General features: G+C 40.1%; 1 protein-coding gene across 1 annotated transcript in view; it reads right to left on the reverse strand.

Annotated features, from left to right (window-relative positions):
- Positions 1 to 19,836, reverse strand: part of VEPH1 (ventricular zone expressed PH domain containing 1) — a 205,981-nt gene that overhangs the window by 85,614 nt on the left and 100,531 nt on the right. The window contains exons 8-9 of the mRNA XM_090272057.1: positions 7,496 to 7,705; positions 6,508 to 6,902 (exon numbers count right to left, since the gene is read on the reverse strand). Of these exons, the coding sequence (XP_090128183.1) occupies positions 6,508 to 6,902; positions 7,496 to 7,705 (605 nt within the window). The remainder of the gene's footprint in view (positions 1 to 6,507; positions 6,903 to 7,495; positions 7,706 to 19,836) is intronic.

Below are 19,836 nucleotides of genomic sequence, written 5' to 3' on the forward strand. Positions count from 1 at the left end.
AGCTCTTTAAGGAGCCCAGGTTGAAAACCCACGACCCTCTAATACACTCTTGGGATAAGGGGTGAGGAAGTGGTGGCACAAGGAGATGAGGAACCTGTTTGAGGAACTGAAACTGCCCAAGAACAGAGTTGGGACTGAAACCCAATCCTATAGACTCTAGTTAGACAGGATGCTTGAGAGTCTGGAGTTTTCACCTGAGTCAAAATTACCAGCATCTCTCTCCAAACCTTTAAAATATGCATGTTTCTCCTTCCACCTCCCCTTCTCCTTAACCCCCATTCCCAAACTGATTCTTCAGAGAAAGTTGGTACAATAGTTTGCTCTCCATCTCCTTTTCTTGGTCCTGGTTTTTCTTAGCCAAGCTCTCTTTTTTCCTGTTATCATAGCATTTTACACATTCTAACACCTTACATAGTTTACTTGTTTATTATTTCCATTATTTATTGTATGTCTTTTCCCACTAAAACAGTCTCTATGAAGGCAAGGGATGATATTTGTCAGTTTTGTTCACCAATATTTCCCAAGTTCCTAGAATAATACTGGCCAGTAGTGGGCACTCAGAAATAGTTGTAGAGTGAATGAATGAATGAACAGAGAATGAATAGTCAAGAGGAAGAAGCAGAGCCCAGAGAATTTTTATGGCAGTAAAACTATTCTATGTGGCACTACAGTGGTGGATACACCCACACAATGCAATATTACTCAGCTCTAAAAAGAAATGACCTATCAAGCCATAAATGAACATTAAATGTATACTATTAGTGAAAGAAGCCAATCTGAAAAAGCTAGTTAGAAATGAGAAATTAGGTAGTTTGATGTAAAAAGCAGAATCATACTCAGAGTTTCTGCAATGGTATTATGTTTCCTGCATCGGTGGCTCATTTTAATGGTGCCATAATATTTTAATGGATGTTAGATAATTGATGTGAATATTTTATCTGAAAAATGATTATTTCCTGTAAAACAATTTATTTTTAAAAGTCCACAGAATCCTTTTTTAAAGAAAAGAACAAGTTGCATTCTGTAAGTTCTTACTGGTCTCTAATATGTACAGGCAACAATGTGGACAGAGGAAACCTAGGAATTTGGCGTCCTTCACTTAGCTCCTTTTTATTTGATCTGACTGAGCCTGCCAACACGTGACACAGCTATGTCTGTTTTAGATAGACTCGTCTGCAGTTTGTAAAAATGCGTTCCTCTGACAATGGGCTGTAACAGAAGTTAATGCCTTCCAAATTATCAAACCTCAGGCCTCTGATTGCTAACTATGTAATTGCCTATGTTTTTGGAAAAACATTTAAAAATTCTTCATCATCTGAAATTTGATGGTTGTTGTGAAACAAATAAGAGGAAATTATCTTTTTTTTTTTTTCCTTTTCCTCTGTCATATCAAAACCCTTTACCTAGTCATATAATGTCTTTTTAGTTCCCTGGCTACCAGCTTTTCATCACCCACAGTGCTCAGAAATATGGATTTGCTCGGTTTTTAAATAAGATTTGATACCATCCAGGGATGACTTTGTTCCTGTAAAGGGCATATACGGCCAGTTTCATAAAGGGAATAAATGGAAAAATAACATTCACTTTCTTGAAATTTGCTTTGTGGCAAACTGGATCTGAATGTGCCTTTCTGCTGGGATCGGCAGTGCATAGGACCAGCGTGTACGGCACTGTACACTTGGGAATGAAGACCATCTCCAAACAACAATGGATGAATGGTAATAACTAACCTCTCAGTACAAGATTCCCTAAAAAAAGGGATAAAAATACTCCTTTAAAAATAACACAATTTGAAGAAAATATTTAAAAATATGAAATATGCCACAATAAACTGCTTCTGCTCCTGAAAACCAACCCCTTCTTTTCTTCTTCTTTCTTTAAAAAAAATTTTTTTTATGTCCCTACTTTTAGGGTAAGATATACTAAACTGCACCCCTGTGCATTTTTGCTCTATTTACTTATATACTTTTACTTCTTTTTATTTATTAGCAAAGTTCCTTTAAACCTACTAGGGACATACTCAAGGTGGACACTATGTTAGGGACACTCTCTATTTCAAATGGTTTGGGTGACTCATTTCATTTACAGGAAGATAATCTTTCCTGAATTTTCACAAAAAAAATGGCTCAAGAATGTACATGTGCTTACCAATTTTACTTTAAGCTCCTCCTTAGTTGAATAAATATACATCTTGTCTGTAGATAAATATTGGGTAAACCAAGATGTAGATAAACAACATACCCTTTTACCCAATAGCATTGTTAAGGCATTTTTCTTTCTTTATTGTTTGAAGAAAATAGAACTTTTTTTAAGAAGGAGGAGCCTTTGAACATATAGTTAACGAGAAGTAAAGTCATTTGATGTCCTCTAGTGGGGCTTTGCGACATGTTACATTGTGAATTTAAGAGTGTAAAGTCCTCACCAGTGACGCAAAGACCTGCCTGGATCTTGCAGCTACTCTTGGCTGGGGAGGAATAGTAATCTGTTGCTCACACAATAGAGTAAATTGAAGGAGATATTTTCAAAAGCATTTGTAGGTCTTCCTTATTATTTGAGTGTTTCTGGTGGGCCATTGCAGATGAGTGGAACCAGGATATGTGTGGCTGAGAACCCAGTCTCCATTTTGACTAAAATCCATACTTTGGAGAAATAGGAACTGATGAGTAAGGTAAGGTAATTCAGGATAAATTTCAAAGTACCAAGAAAAATTCTCTAGAAAAGATTTTTCCCGTAACAAGTGGGCCCAAGGGATCATAACGTCAATGAAATGAGGCTTCAGGAAATTTGTAACATCTTTCTATTTGCTGTTTTTCCTGCTTAAACTGTGAGAAAAAGCTTTAGGATTTTTCTCTGCCTCCACATCTTACATCTTTCCACATAAGTAAGTAAATCTAGTTCCATGAGTTAACTGAACTATTTTAAAAGAGAAAGAAACCCTCCCCAGAACCATTAAGTAGATAAGTGTTATCATTATCACCCCCCATATGGGACCAGCTGAGCAGGAATAGGTCAGAACTAGCCTTGGTTCAGGCCTCTCTGTCATCCCAAGATTCTGTTGGACTTGACTACATGCAAAATTTCAATAAGGAAGCTTTATTTGTAATTAATTGTGAAAACAGCTTCTGCTGTTTGATATTTATAATGAACCTTATTTTACTTTTGTATATTCTTTTATCTGTTCAAGTCAAGAAAAATCAGCTCATGTAGGTCTATTAGAGAAAGGACACATTACTAGCTTTAAAATTAGCTTTCTGCAAGTCAGGCTTGCTGATATGCTCTACAGATGGGATTTATTTTCACCCAATCGAGAAATACTTCAAAGCTAACAAAGCAGCATTGATGAGTTCTTGTAAGCTTTTATATCATTTTTTATGGAACTTCAGTGATGAGCCAGATTCTCAAGGATTTATTTCAATATCATGTGTTTTTTTTTAACTCTAATCATTTTTGTCCACACAAATGATTCAGATTTTTAACATGCCCTTTAGCAGATGAACTAAATTCCTTTGGTCTTGTAAGTAAATATAATCAGGCAGTGATATTAGACCATCACTCCATGTACAAATATATAACTTCTAGTGTTTGGCAAACCTGCACCCAGGCCCAGGAGAGAATTACTGACTTGGGAATAACAAGCTTTTTCATAACTGAAATGACACTGCTGACCTAACCTCAATAAGAACTGGGGTTTGACAGTTTTCCTAGACATGCTGATAGATTTGTGTTCATCTCTTTATACTCCATTGCTGGTCCCCACTGTGATGAACATCATGCAAGATGGCTGACTGCGGCTAACGGAGCTATTTATAACTTTGATTATTCTGCTGTACTGTAACTAGTGAGGTACCTGTTCCTTTATCACAGTTTATTACCGAAGTGTTAAGTTGAACCATATGAAAGTGATATTTTTGCAGGTCAAAATATAGGAAGTTGAATATCAGTTTTGGCACATGATTCTAACCAATACTAAAAGAACTTTTTTAAAGGGTTGTTTTGTCATGTTTTTATAGTATGGACTTGTAACACCAGTCTAAAATTATTGTTAACATTTGTCGTTGTTCTTGTTTCCTGCAGGACATAGTTTTTATGTCTCTTCCCTTTGTTTCTTGATTATTTTGCATAATTTAGCAAGAAAAACCAAATATCAACAACATATTATACACCAACAACATATTAAGCATAACAATTTCTAAGCCTAAATCTTTCTTCAATACATTTTAAGGAAAGGAGCATGATGTCATTGCATCGAATGAACTCATGAGAATGAGCAAAATTGTGTCAGCCAGATGACTGCTGGCATTTTACTGAATGGTTTATACAATCTCTGAAATAATAACAACATTTCCCCTGGAGTCAGCATGAGGACTTTCTTGGTGGATATATATACAGTGAGTCATATAAATCTTCCATCTCTCACACATATATCTGTGCAAGGAATTTCCTAAGAACATCCAGGAAATTACAAAAGTATGAATGAATTCCAAAGAATCAACTTAAACATATACATACTCAGTTTTAGGTCATCCCTGATAGGAAACATCAAAAGAAATGCTGCAATAGTGCTTTTTCTTTTTCTTTTAGTAAAGATGATGGATTCATTCAATATTTTTAAAAAGAAAAAAACCCAAGTCACCTAGTTAATTTTCAAAGTCCCAGAATAATTTAGGGCAATAAGAAAAATCATGTGTTTTTTGACAACTAGATACTTGAAGTAACTCTGCAGGACTTCTTCACATTTTTACAAGATTATAACTCCGTATCTCTAGTGCATATCTTTAATGCTTCAGACTAAACTTAAAACAAAACAAAACAACCCTAAACAGAAACTATTCTAGTAGATGGAAATGTGGCTAACTTTATATTTGCTACAGATTTCCTCTGTCAAACTGAGAAATTCATTTAACCTCTCTAATACTAAATTCTCCAGCTTGCGCATAAATACACAGATTATTAATGCAAAGGGCAATTGTAAAGAGTTTGTGTTAGTTGAGTTTTACTGATTTTCACTTTTCCCAAGTCCTGGTGTATTTAATTATGCAAAAGTCATATTGCCTATAAGTAATATCACTTTTATTGTCACCATTTATAAAATGTTTTAAGGAGGCTAATCAATAAATTATTGTAAACATCTTTGAAATGCTAGATTCTACACTGACACGTTAAACAATAATATTTGTCATTACCAAACTCTTGAACCACCTTCTCTTCCCTTTGTTAGCATGAGAATATACTTTCTTCTGTGTTGGAGTGGGAAAAAGGATAAAGAATAGAGTAGGAAAAATCGTCCAGTTCCGAAACCTGGAGAGGGCTGATGGTCAGTAGGTGGGTGAATATGAATTGGATTCACTATCTCAGGTGTGTTTCTTTCTGGAAGACAGGCTACATGTCTTTTTCAATTAGAGCTGTCACCTATGAAAAGATGTCATGTCCAAGGAGAAGGCTAGGACTTTCATCTAAATCTCAAGGGAAGAACATGCCTGCTACTTCAGTATGATTGTAGGAAAGATCTAACTAGCTCCCCAATGCCTTGGAGCCATCCAAATCCATTTCATGCATGACCAGAAGGGTGAGCCTGCCCTGGGAACCCTGCCATTCTTAGTAACTGTGTCTCAAACCCATCATTTTTCCCAGGGACAGCACTAGGGCACAAAATGAAGGAGGCACCGGAAAATTTGGTACTCAAGAGAAGTGATATTTTTAAAAATGGAAATTAATACACAAAGTCCGTGGTGAACCAAATGTCAAAATCTGTCATTAAAGACATGATCAATATCACTACTTGCCTCATTTCCAGCATGGCTTGGCAAGACATCGCTACTGAATGAGTCCTACTTAAAATGTTACCGAGTTTTTTGGGTACATCCTTAAAATGGTCACCCAAGAGAAGCGATGAAGCCTGAGATCCTTTTCTTACTTTGTCCTCTGTTTTCTGACCAGCTCACACTCTCACTGGCTCCTGACCTACATCACCTCCTGATTATGGCGTTGCTCTTTTCTTTCTATACTCTAATCGCCAAGAGATCAGGGATTATGTCTCTTTGGGTCATAGGTGAATCTCACACAAAGCTCCATCTTTAGCACAGCACCTGGCACATAGTAGCTGTTTCATAAATGCTGATTGAATGAATGGAGCTCAAAGCTATATATAGTTTCCTTGCATGATTATATAGATGGAAAAATGCTTCTGGCTGGACCTCTAGCCTAAAGCCTGTTTTGGGGGGCCACAGACCACTTTCTAGGATTTTCCAGAATACTAGGGTAAGAAACCAGAAAAAATATATCTTGAGTTTCAAAACAATCAGAGGCACATAAGTAAATTCAAATGAGAATCAAAAAGATGATTGACCTTATTGGGTGAAAAAGTAATTAAAACAATGTAGGTATGTTTCAAAATGATCTATTTTTCAAAAGATACAAAAAATGCAATTTATGACATTTTGAGGTGTCTTTTTTCTTTTTTCAGTGATGTCTTAAATTTCTCAACTTTGGGGAGTTCAGAGCACTTACCTTCAATGGTACACTGATCAGGGACTGGAATCTTCTTTCCGATTTCCACAGCGTATGCTTTCACTTTACTGAGGTTCTTCTTTAAGTGCAAGTAGAGCTTATCTTGGTATTCCACAGGACTTACCGTCCTCTCCAGAGTTTCTTCCTGGCAGTTTTTTTTAATGGTTTCTGGCAGATTTTCTGAGTCTATATGTATAATGCTTGGGTGTGAAACTGAAGAATTTCCCAGCTGTGATCCATCAGTGCCTGTCTTAAAAAGTGACTTATTTCCTTGGCTAAGTGAGTCTATTTCTGAAAGAGAGATGCTGGCTGGTATGTCTCCACTCTCAACAATTTCCCCATCATCGGAACTCATGGCCTTTGTTAGCACAGGGTGCAAAGCCAAACTCTTTGACCTATAAGACAAACAAAGAAAAGGCTAGACAGTAAAGTGCTACCATTCAGTGACATGGAAAAGGAAGAATAACACTGGGGCGAAAGTTATTTCCTCTGTAGTGTGAAACTGAGAACCGGTGCTATTAACAGGTTTGATAAAACATAGACCACCAAGTCATGTAAGAAGCCAAATCTTTGATGATCTAGATCACCCCCCAAAACAAGATTTGAAAATCAATTTCGTGGCAAAACTGGCTGGAACATGGTGGACTTACATATTTATATTCCCTTTTTTACTTCTGCGTCAGCTTTCTCATCAGACGTAAGAGAAGCTTTTGATGAGTCATTCTCAATATGAGCATATCTATAGCATATAAAAAGTATTTTTTAAAAATAAGGCATATGTTTGTTTCCCTTTTGCATTCTCTTTTTTAAAAAGTGGGTTTCTTTGGATAATTAAAGCATGGTGGAGGACATTTCATTTGTGAAAAAATGGAACTTTGGGTGACTGTAGGTAAAAGATACTTAAAAATCACCCCATAGCACTGTAATAACAAAACCAACAGAAAACTTGAATTATATACTTTAAAACCCAGCCAAGCAAAATGTATACCTGCTAAATTTAATTCCTTTTTTGCCTTCCTTGGAACTGTGGCCCAAACTGTATCTTCTGATAGATCCAGGAGTATTATTTTCAGCATTTATTTTGTCTTCAAAAGCCTGTATTTTAACTTGGAGCTTTTCATAGTCTTCATTTTCAGCTCCGGTGAGCTTGGTTCCTTCTAGCTTCTCAGAGAATTCAATTTCAGTGCTGGTTTTTCTCCTACAGGAATAAAAGTCATTGCATTAGATGCTGGTCATGTATACCCTTCAAAACAGCAGTGCTCTCTCACTGCCTTTTATTCAAAAACTGAAAACTTTACATGATAAAATTTTCATTAGTCATTTAACAAATGTTTATTGAGTAATAACTATGAACATAGGTCTTTGAAACTGGTTCTGTAGCTTATTATGCCAAAAGTTTAGAAACATTGATGTTTATGTCAACGTTGTATTAGAAATACTTTGAAGGATTCAGAGAACAAAAAGCAGTCTTTATGGTCATCTACCATATTCTATCTACCACTCCAAAAGCATGGCTTTCATATGAAATTCATGCCAGACATTTTCTAGAAAATGTACATGTGCTGATCTGTTTGTACTGAGATTGATGCAATAAGAACATTTCAAATGGACTGTGTGAACTCATGGTTTTGTTAATTTTATGCAAATCAACGTGACTCTTTCATCTTGCAAAGCAAGAAACATAGTATTTTAATATGTTGGATAAAAGGTTTTCCATGAATGATATGAATAGTTCTAAATATCTTTGATAGCAGAATTTATAAAACAGTCTGTGGGTCATTAAAATTACCTTCTTTAAGGCAGGAACTATTTGTGGAATAACTTTGAAAGGGCAAACACAGTGCCTTAGATAGAGTAGAAGCTAAGGGTAAGCTGCAGAAATAGCTCACTGATACTCACGAAGGTGCTGAGTGATTACAGAAGCACAGTCTGCATTTGTCTTCCCTAACCTGCCTTCTAATATGAGCCCACCTACAGCTATTTTAATTTTTATTTATCAGGTGGGATTAGTATTCTTTAAAAAAAAAAATAAACACAAGAGCTAATAATCCCTAGATGTCTATGCACGAAGATGGCTTAATGATTCTGTTGGTCTGTCTGTGTGTATTTACTTGGATCTTTTAGCATTTCTCCTACAGGTTGAGGAAAGTGTCGCAAGCTTATGGAAATATCATGACTTTTGCAAACATATGACTATTTTTCCCTAAGGGCCAAAGTAAACCTGACATAGTACTTAGGTGAAGGTTAGAAAATACAATTTCTTTTTAATTTTTTTTAATGGCACTTCTTCTTAAAGGAAAACCAAGGCAAAGGGGCTGGCAACAATTTTTTTTTTTTCCCGTTATATTTCACCCATTCCTGGGCCATGTCTCTGGTGAGCAGAAGGGAAGGCTGGTTGGCAGAGTTGGATGCAGCAGATTTTGTGGTTGGCTGAGAGAGGGATCCTGACCTTAAGAGGGGGTTCACAGTTTGGGGTGCTCAGTGGTCAGGATCCCCTTATTAGTGCAGCCAAGGAAATAATGTTAATGGTGCAAGCTGGGAAGACGAGCAGATCATCCATTCGGTCACCACATCATTGTTTATTGTCTTATAAGCTATTACTGAGAAAATCTGAATATATTTTTATATATTAACAATTTTATAGACTTCCTATGAATTTTTCATACACAATGCAAAATTTATGATCCATACCATGTTTGACTCAAACATACATAAATCAGTACTTGTTAATAAAGGCTAATCATGAAAATGTTTCCCTTTCTGACACATATATGATACTGGCTGCCCACAAACAGATGGGAGGCTTGGACATCTCCTAGCCAGGAATGGTTTCATTTCCTATTACAAATGAAACCAAGATAGTGTTCTCATTGGATAGTATTTTACAAACCATGATGATTACCAAGGTTAATGTTAAAAGATCCAATAAACCCTCTGAAGATGAGAAATTTTGGGAGTATTTTCTATCCAGTTCTCTGGTCTCTTATATTTCAAAAATGAAATGTGAGTAGGTTCCAATAATTTTTTTTTTCAGAAATTGCTATAGCTGGGATTATCAAAACTCAAAAATTTGTAAAGCACGAAGTCCACTCCAATATACATATATCAGATATTGAGAGTTATACAAACTTTTAAATCTCAAAACATTCAAAACATGTGAGTTGTTAAAGGAATAATTTCTTGTGAATTTATTAGTTTTCTCTTTGTACATAAAGTTCTGGGTTATAACAACAATTAAAACAATAGTTTTGTTCTTTGGTTGGGTTTGGCCAAAGGAAAACACCAGCAGGATATTAATTAGATGGATGAGAATGGGCCAGGGCCATGAGTCTCCTGGCTGCCTCCCCACCAAGGCAAAGTTTCCCCTACTGAGGCCACAGCTCCTGTTGAAAAGCTTGTAGGAGAATGTAACCTTTTTGTCTTTCTTTTTTCCCCCCAACAATTTTCACCTCCAGTGGTTGCAAGTGGTCCCAGTGATTTACCTGATTGGCCGCTGTGGGTCTGGGTGGGCCTGGATCCAGGAACCTCTACTGTTTCTTCCCATTCAGCCCAGGTGGGGAGGGAGGGAGATCTCAGACTCCAGATCCTCTTTTTTGCCATCTTACTCCCAAGCCTCCTTGGGCCCAGTAGAAGCAAGCAGTGGGGACCCTCTGCCAGCTTCCTGAGCTCTGGCTGAAGACAGCTCCTTTAGCCTTAGTCAGGGACAAGAGCTGCAATGGTGGCCACCAGCCACACCTAGGAGCTGGGGCTCTGAAATCCAGGCAACCTTTGGCCTCAGGGGCTGCTCAGTGCCCTCCCAGCTGAGACGGGCCTCTGTTTCACCTGTCTGTCACTGCAGTGCCTGTGCTAGAGGCAGAGAGATGAGTCCTTCGGAGCTTCCTGGCTGGCTCTGGCCCCTGCTCTGGCCCCGCAGCTCACTCTTTTGCCAGCCCATTTCTTATTCTGGCTGATCTGCCCTCTCCTAACTTAAGTTTCTTCTTGTCCATTTGGGACTGCATGAAAAAAAAAATAGCATTGCCTCCCCTGCCAAAAGAAACCATCAAATTTCACATGATTATAGTAAATCTTCCTAGATAATTTTTATTGGATCAGTTTCTGATTTTTAAAAAATAAAATTTGCTTACTAATGAAGATCTTCCTTTTATTTATTGTACTCTTTAAATCCATTTCCCCATCTGTAAAATGGGGACCATACTACACTTAACTCATTGGGTTGTTGGGAAGATGGAATGACAGAACCAGGGTGAAGCACTGTTCCTAGCACATAATAGGCACTCAATAGACATTAGATTGTATTATTATTATTAATTGCTTTTATTATTGTTGTTCCTTTAGAATTTAATCTGCCCTGTCTATACCTTGTATTAATGTATAAAGAAAACATCAGCGGCTGAGACACAGGTTGATCAATATTCATATCCCAGAGGGAAGTGATGTCCCTGAAGAATGCAATGACATCAGGCTTTAGGAGAAGATGGTCACACAGCTCCCTTTCCCTGCCTGTCTCCAGGTACCAGGAGTTGGTTAGTAAGCACCATGACCTGCGTGCATCAGAGCTCTCCCAGTTGGGGGCATGACTCCTTCTCCCTCAGACTGCCTATAGCATCCCTTGGAGGGGATTTTGAGCAGGAGAGAAATTGTGATTTATCCCTGGATATCCACCAAGAGAGGTAGGGCAGGTGTCTCTGGGGTAAGGTTGCCAGGTAAAATACAGGATACCCTGCCAAATTTGAATTTCAGATAAATAACAAAAATTTTTTTGAAAATTTTTAGTATGTCCCTAATAGAATATATTCGTCGTCGGCAGCCGTCCGTCTCGAGAGACGATGGTGTAGCTTCTTAAGAGTCTATCTGCACCGCCGAGAATGGTTGTGCAGTCCGACTCGGGAGTGACACGGTATCTGTCTCCTCCCGTGTTAAATCGACATCTTGCGATGACGCTGGAGTGTCCTCTCCAGTGGAGCTGAAGCTACAGAGCCTGGGCAGGGTGATATAGAGGGTCTGCTGTTGCCCATGCAGCAGACCCCCCCTCTCTTCGCATCTGAAGGGTCCAAGGGAAAGACGGAGTCAATACAGCTTGGCTTCAGGTGCGCCGCAGGAGTTGCCGGTGTTGACTACAACGTCAAACCGCCTTAGGGACTCCGGCTCCGGATTTTCTGTCGGGGTTTACTCCCTTAGCCTTTCCCCTGAAGAGGTATGCCGCAAGGCAGCGGAGGTTTTTTGGAATCAGAGTTTTCCTTCTCTGATGTGCCCTGACTGGAAGATCGAACCAGCGACACTTAGCTCGCAGGCCGACGCTCAATCCACTGAGCCAAACCAGCCAGGGTTAATAGAATATATTAAAATGTATTATACTATACTAAAATGAGTTTACTATACTAAAAATGACTTGTTCTTTATCTAAAATTTAAGTGGATGTCCTGTATTTCTATTTGTTAAATCCAGCAACCCTATTCCTGGTAAACCCCTGGTACTTGGTGGGCAGAGACCTGTACGGCTTATCTTTGCTCCCCTGTGCCTGGCACAGTGCTTGGCCCACACAGGTATGTGACATGTTTGGAATAAATGAACTGAGACCACTTAGATTTCTGAAGCTATCCTGCAGCCCCCCTGCCTGCAACCTCCTGAGTTCTAGGCGATGCCCATGAGGTGCTGACTAGTCTTCCTAGTCCATGGGGGATGATGTCATTTGATAAATATCAAGTGTGGAGAGAAACAAGGAGAAAGAAGAGGGATAAAAAGAGAGATTTGCCAAAGGGCCAAATAGGAAGAGTGAAAAAGCAACAATAAAGTGTCTGGACTAGAGAAGTGGTCTCTAGTTATAAGGCTGATAAGTAGAATTCTCACCACAAAGACTTCCTGTTATACGGGGTCTTTATTGTTTTCCTGATTCTGAAATTTGTATAACACAGGATTCAGGGGACAAGGGTAGAAATAAAGAGTCACCAAGGCAACCTAAGCTGCATGGTTGGCCAAGAGAACTTTCTCTCACCAACTACACAGTTTTCCTGGCAGGGAGTTAGGGCAAGTTATGATTCCAATAGATTAGAAGATCAGAAAATGGTAGATAAAAGTTTGAGTTTATAATAAACATTCACTCCTTCTTTTTCTCTTGGTTTTTAAATTTTAAAAAATTGGGGAGAATCTGTTTAAAAACAGAGGCCTTTTCCAGAGATAAACTTTGCCATCCTTCTAGAGCAAGGAAATGCATCCCAAATTTAGAAAACCTGGTGGAGCCATTGGTCCTGTTTGGGGTGGGGGCTGGTGGGCTGGGATTGTCATTTCTTTTCCGTATGTCACTTCTAACTCCAGAAGTAATTTTACAGAAATCTTTGTCAGAGTTCTATAATCCCCTAAATATTAACTTGGCTTTAACTCAACACGCCACATTACAAGAGGTTCAGATGATTTCCAGTCTGAATGATTTCTGGTCTCAGTTGCCAAAGTCAAGTTTTTAAAAATACCTCTAGGGATGCCCAGGGGAGGCCTAATTACCTCCCTCTGTGTGAGCGGACTCCCCTTGGAAACAAATTGGCCCATGGGCAGCTTTCTGCTCTCACTAAGCTGGGAGATGAGACTATAAAGCAGGCAGGCATGGAGAGATTAGCAGTCTCTCTTCCTGGCTTTTTAAATCAAAGAAAAATACTATTAGTTAATGTTTGATGAGCTTGGCTTACGGTCCCATGTCCAGGATATGTACTCCTGCAAAGTTAACCTTGGGAGAAGAGAAGAGAACATAATGAATCGAATCCACTTGAGAGCCCTAAATTCTCAGGATGCTATGTTCCTTAATCTTCAGCAATTTCTTGGGTCATCAGTCATCATAACAACAACAAAGACAATTCCCCCAGTTCCACAGCGCTATTGTCTCTTCTGGGACTGCGGTGAGTAATGCTGATGGACCATTACATTAAAGAAAAGGGCAATAATAAGTCTAGGTTCTTGGTGCTCTGTTCTGGCTCAGACCTGCTTGGTGGGTAAGAGCAGAGACCAGCAGGAGCCCAGTGATTTGGGGACCAGAATGTGGTCATGCCAGCGGGAAAACTTTGCTCAGAGGAAATGACTATGGTTTATTTCATTCATACAAGATTTTCAAAAGGAGGTTCAAAAGGAGATGATTTGGGGGAAGAGAACTGAACATGGCTTTACAGGGAAAAGACCTAGGTTCATGACTCCAATATTCTGTTTATCAGGGTGTGGCAGATCACCTTAGGACTGCATGTCTCATTATTGTCATTGAAAAATGGGACTAATGACACTGCATCACTAGATTGCTGAAAGCATTATGTAAGATAATGGATTTGACTATGTAGCCCATACAGGATGGGCATGAAAAAGTCAAATGGTAACACCTGGGTGGATGTCCACCCGAGTGTGGACATTTGAGATCTAGTGATACCAAACCTGGAAGATGAACTTCTTCTGCTCGAAGCCAGGGAAACCTTTACGGTTCCTCACACCACGGCAGCCTCGCAAAGAGTGTGGACTAATGGAGAGTGATCCTCCCTACTATGTGAGCATACAAGCACTGGGATGTGGAAATCGTTGATTTTTAAAATTTCCATACTTCATGTATGAGTTCTGAGAAGCTGTAAACATAGAGAATTCCCTGCAATTAGAATAAAAGTTTAAAAGCCCTGACATGAGGAAATGACCGCTCAAATGCAGGCGCTGTTATTTGCTCAATTTTCATTCAACCAACATGAGGGAGAATAAAAAAATAATGAGCCAAGTGCTGACTTGTGTGGCTCAGTGGATTAGGAACCAGCCTGAGAACCGAAAGGTTGTGGGTTTGTTTCCCAGTCTGGCACGTGCCTGGGTTGTGGGCCAGGTCCCCAGGTTGGGGGCGTGCAAGAGGCAACCGATTCATGTATCTCTTGCACATTGCTGTATCTCTCCCTCTCTTTCTCCTTCCCTTCCCCTCTAAAAGTAAATAAATAAAATCTTTAAAAAAAAGAATGAGCCAAAAGTACAAAGCCCCTGCCCTTGTTACTCAAAGCGGAAGCCCTGGACAGCAGCAGGACCTTGGAGCTTGTTGGAGATGCAGAATCTCAGGATCCGCCCCAGACCTCCCAAATCAGAATGTGCATCTTAACACAAACCCCACATGCCCCACTGGCACGTACAAGTTTGAGATGCACTGTCCCAGACAATAAAAAAAACAACAACAACAGAATCTGAAGCAGACCAGGACATTTTCCCTTGATCAAACAAGGCAGCTAAGGATTTCAGTCATTCTCCAGGGAGATGAGGCTTAAAACAGGGAGTGTGGTATTTGGAGTTGGTGCGGCATGAGCTGCATGCAGTTTCCATTCTGTAGTTCTGTCATTCTTGAGACTGCCAGCCCTTTATCAGTTTTGAGGCAAAGGTACCTTGTCACGTTTTGCCACTGATAAATACTGGTTCACATGTCCCCCAGACCTTTAAACAAGATCGCCGATACTAGAATGGACAGACTGGATGAGCAGCAGCCTGAACAGAAAGCTGCTAGATCCTAACGAATGGCCATCTGGATGTCACACAAGTCACAAAAGCACCTGTAAGCTATAAAGAGGTATTAAAAAGGGTGAGAACTATAAAAACAGTATGCTTCTCTTTCTCCAATCTCACTTTACAGTCTGAGAACACGAGCAGGTCACAGAGTCTGGCCATGGGGATTAAGGGGGCAGGGGTGTTGTGGGGTGGGTATCCGCCATAAAAACGAGCCACCGGGCCAGGAAAAGACAAAAGTGAACAAGTGGCACTGTCCAGCTTTTGAGGCTGGAAAAGCAGGAAAATAGTTAACTTTTCCTTTTTGGTACATCCTTTCATAGACTCCACTCCAATTATGATATCCTACCTTATTTTTAATAGGTAGAATAGCTACCCAGAAATGGAGGAAGATAGCTATTTCTATGACTGAGTTGGGGCTAGAACTCTACACACAACTCTACATGTGAACAATTTCTAGTCCACCTAGAATTCAGAATGTACCTACAGTAAAATCTAGCTGACAGCCTTCAGGCTGCTAACTCATAAAAACGTCCACTTTTTGCCTGATAATACCATTAAGAACTGTTTTTCCTCAGCTGAGCTTTCCACAATAGCTGTAACTAAATCATGGCTGATGTGTTGTATATTCATTACTTTTCATTTATTAAATCTCTTTCTTTAGGTCCCAAAGGAAAGTTTGGGAGCAACATATTAGTTATTAAAGAAAGCTCTGAGATTTGTCTAGGCTCTGCTGCATTGCGGATTTAATACAATGCTTCTCAAACACCCGTCTTTTGGTTTTTTAATCTTCATTAAAAAATATTTTTGTAAAATACGGTAAAAGTAAATTACCAGAGAAAGAAAATGAGTGAAATAAAGACACTGCTCATGCATCTGGGTGTTGCAGCAATGTCAAATTCCTACAAATGTTCTAAGCTCTTATTTTCAAACTCTGTAATAACCTTGGTGCAGGTTGGTGAGGGACAGTTTGCAGATGAGTGCTGGTTCACGAGCTACGCTCTGAGTAGCTGTGGTCTAATGGACATGTGAAGTGACGTCATCTACTCTAACGCCCATCTGGGCAGAGTACAGATGCTGTTAATATTTACTGAGGGCTTCCTATGTACAAGGAGCTCTCTGTTCTAATCTGCTACATGTATTGCTTCTCCCATAACCTAGTGGAGTGGGCTCTATTACTGTCTCCATTCACAGATGGAGAAGCTGAAGTACAGAAATGTTGAGTAACTTACTGAAGGTCAATCAGTAAGCCCAGCATTAAACTCTACCTCCAGAGTAGCATTAAACTCTGCTTCACACCCCTCTCCCACTGCCTCTCAGTAGGTATTTGGTTAAGGAGGCATCCGGATCTACCTCAGGAATAAGTAATACTTATGAGATTGGTGATAGTGCAGTAGCCAATAAGAATAATTGTACCCTAATATCTCTGAGTAACAGCCTATAGGAACAGACAGCAGAACAGAATTGACATCTAATCATTGAGCAGCTCTTCACAGTATCTGAAACATGAATTCTGGCATCCCCTTTAACCAAAACTGAAAAGATGCTCAAAACTCAGGAAATGTCATGCAAATAGCAACTCCAGAGTTCAATTAGGATTGATACCAAAAAGGAACAGGGAGCATTTGGGGAACCAAAATAGCAAATAGCTAGGTCATGGGGTCAAGTAAGAACTGTCTTAGCCTCAGCTGTCACCTCTCCACGGGGGCTCTAATGGTCGGATCAAGTCCCTCTCACCTCTCTCCCACAGTACACTTTTTCTTTTCTTCCAGGCTAAAGCTTTGCTGATTCCGTCTTGTTTGTAGTGGGAAACCAAGCCATAGGAGCTTGATGAAAAGCTGCGCTCCCTTTCTAGTGCCCTGTATTTTGAACGCTGCGGTGTTACAGGGAAGAGGCCTGATTTCCCTGGAAAAGCTGTGACTACACTGCTCACACCCCTGGCAGGGCTGCCCTGCCCCCACCCCCAGCCCTCTGTGTCCACACTTGCAGCGTCAGCCCTTCTGGGGCCTCACACTTCCCGAGCTTCCTTCATGGTCTCCAGAGCTGATAATGATGTCTCCCACCTACATCTCTTGCTGAATTCCTGAAATACCTTTATAGACCTTCACATCACCATAAATGCTGCTTTAAGGAAGGACCAATGGTAGAGTAAATGAACAACAGATGGAACATAAATGGTACCACATGTCAGACTTAACCTCTTTAGTAAGAAGAGGGGTAAAAAACCCAAAACCCTTCCTCCCTTCCCTATGCAAGGAGGAGTAACAATAGCCACAGCTACTCCACAAATGACTGTTACAATGTCCCTTTTATACAAGTGGCCAGCATAGACCCCTCTAGATTGGAAAGATATACGTATTGCTTATTAAAACTCTGGTTACCTTGGTGTGGTGAAATTTCATTTAGCTTTTTCTAAGCAGGGGGCAATGCTGACTAGAACATCAGATGTTTTTAATTATGGCCCTGAACCTCCTCATGTACATTCCCTGAGCCAACAGCTCCTCACAAAGAATCAATTTCTCTTTGTATAAACATGTCTTGCCTTAAAAAGGTGGAGTTCTTGTAAGCACTTCTGAGACTATTTTCTTTCCATTGAGCAAACGTTCTGCATATTAGCTCCCTCAAGCCTGGGGGACCCTGGAGGGGCACAGGAAAGATGTCTAACACTCAAGGCGGGACTGTGAGTGTGTGAGTGTGGATGAGGGGAGGAGCAGTCTGAGCTGTAGTTAGTCAAGGACAGATGGGCAGGGGTGAGTGGGGAAGACCTCATGAGCAAGTGGTATCAAACTGGAATCTTGAAGAAGGGTAGACTTCAATGAGAAGAGAGGCACAAAAAGGGCATTCTAGAATGTAATAATAAAGGTTAGCGGGGTACCACTTTGGAAAGGAAAAGGCAAGAAGCACCCGTAACATTCCTTTAAAGTTCCTTTGAATTATCCATGATGTACTGTGACCACTGTAAATATCATCCACATCAAAATTTGGGATCCATTGCACTACGCTGAAGGAAGAAATAAAAAGAAACTCCATGAGCTGGTATCTGGGCATTGACACTATTGGCCCACTGAGAACTACCATGGACCTAGAGGGGATTAGGAATTGGGTAGCAAATTTTATTTTATTTTTTGCCTGTCCTCAAGGTTTACTCCATTATACCTCTATAATTCTTACATATATTTAAAGACTTTCTTGCTGTGAGTGATTAAACAATATAACAGTCAAGACCACAGCACAGAATCTGTCATGTGGTGGGAGCTAGACTAAAGCTTGATCAACCCTGATCGGTGTGGGTTAGTTGGCTGGGCATCCTCACGCAAAGCTAAAGGTTCGTGGTTTGATTCCCGGTCAGGGCACATGCCTGGGTTGTGGGTTTGGCCCCTGGTTGGGGTGCATTCAGGTGGCAAGCAATTGATGTTTCTTTCTCACATGGATGTTCCTTTCCCTCTCTTTCTCCCTCCCTTCCCCTCTCTCTAAAAATAAATAAATAAAATTTTATTAAAAAAATAACTTGATCAGACCTACAGACACAATCTTCCTTGCAAAATTATAGAGAATAACTTGACTTCCCGCTGTCTGCAATTTCTGTGTGAACTCAGTACAGAGGCATCATTCTCAAGCTCTTGGGCAATGCATTCAGGGACAGTATATGACCCAGAGTTAGATTCTGACATGACTCCCAGGTCAAGATGGGAACTCTGGAATGACAGGTTGCAAAAGGATTCTTTGCAGACCAAGTTGCTTATCTACACATTAGGACCATACATTGACTCAAATTCTTGGGTCTCACTTGTCATCCATTTTTTTGATGTTCATCGCATGAAACTTAGGATAAACCAAAACTCTGGGGCTACCCCAAGGAGGGCAGATTTCCTGAAGCCATGCTTCTGTGAACATGATCTCCTTATTCTGTTTTCCATTCTTTCTCTCCTACACAAAGATTTATTTCTTTTCCTTCTTCCGTCATCTCTTTCCATGTATACCAAAATCAAATTTACACCTACCCAATTGGTTTTGACTATAATTTACTTTTCATTATCCTTCCCCTCAACCAGGCCTGATTCTTAAAAACAAAAAATAAACCCAAAACCTCACCACTATTACCACTGTCACCACAGATACAACACCACAAATACATACCACTCGTTTGACTGAGCCAGAGGTTTGGGAAAGTTTTCATCACACGCTTTGTGTTAAAACTTTTCTTATAAGCAACTTTTTCCTTCATGACTTTGATGGCTTTGGCTAGGGTGTGAAAGCTGGATCTGAGGGAACCATCACCTTGCTTCTCAAGTCCCCACCATAGCCTGGGACTTGGGGCCATGCAGGTGCCCTTTCTCCTTTCTCTCTGCTTTCTCCTTGTGCCTTTTCCTACTGCCGTCCTTTCTCCTTATTGTTTTTCATTTCTCACTGCTGCCTTCTTTCCACAATTTTTATCCCTCAAAGTTTCCATCCCCAACTGGGGCCTGAGCCGAACCTCCTACCAAGACCACCTATGACAAATTGTCCCCAACTGCAACGATGCCTGATTAGAACAGCCTTCCTGGCACCACATGCATTTGGCAAAGGCACCTTCTAGTCTCTGATCAATGGATGCTCAGCCAACATACAATTGCCAGGAGTCACCTTCTCCTTTCCCCGCTTCCCCTGAGTCCTGGCAGGCAAATAGTTCAATGGAGAGCGGCTGCCCAGAAGGCTACTGAAGGCTCACATGGTTTCAAACTATATCAACCTTTCCTCCTCTCTGAACACCTTTTATTTTCAATCCACAGTTACTGTTATCTCCCTTCTCCTTCTCTGGAATTAATTTCACAATCTAAGTGCTTTGCTTGGCTGTCCTGT

This window comes from Furipterus horrens, unplaced genomic scaffold (genome assembly GCF_987537825.1).
Source record: "Furipterus horrens unplaced genomic scaffold, mFurHor1.1.pri manual_scaffold_1, whole genome shotgun sequence".
In the NCBI taxonomy this organism is placed as follows: Eukaryota; Metazoa; Chordata; class Mammalia; order Chiroptera; family Furipteridae; genus Furipterus; species Furipterus horrens.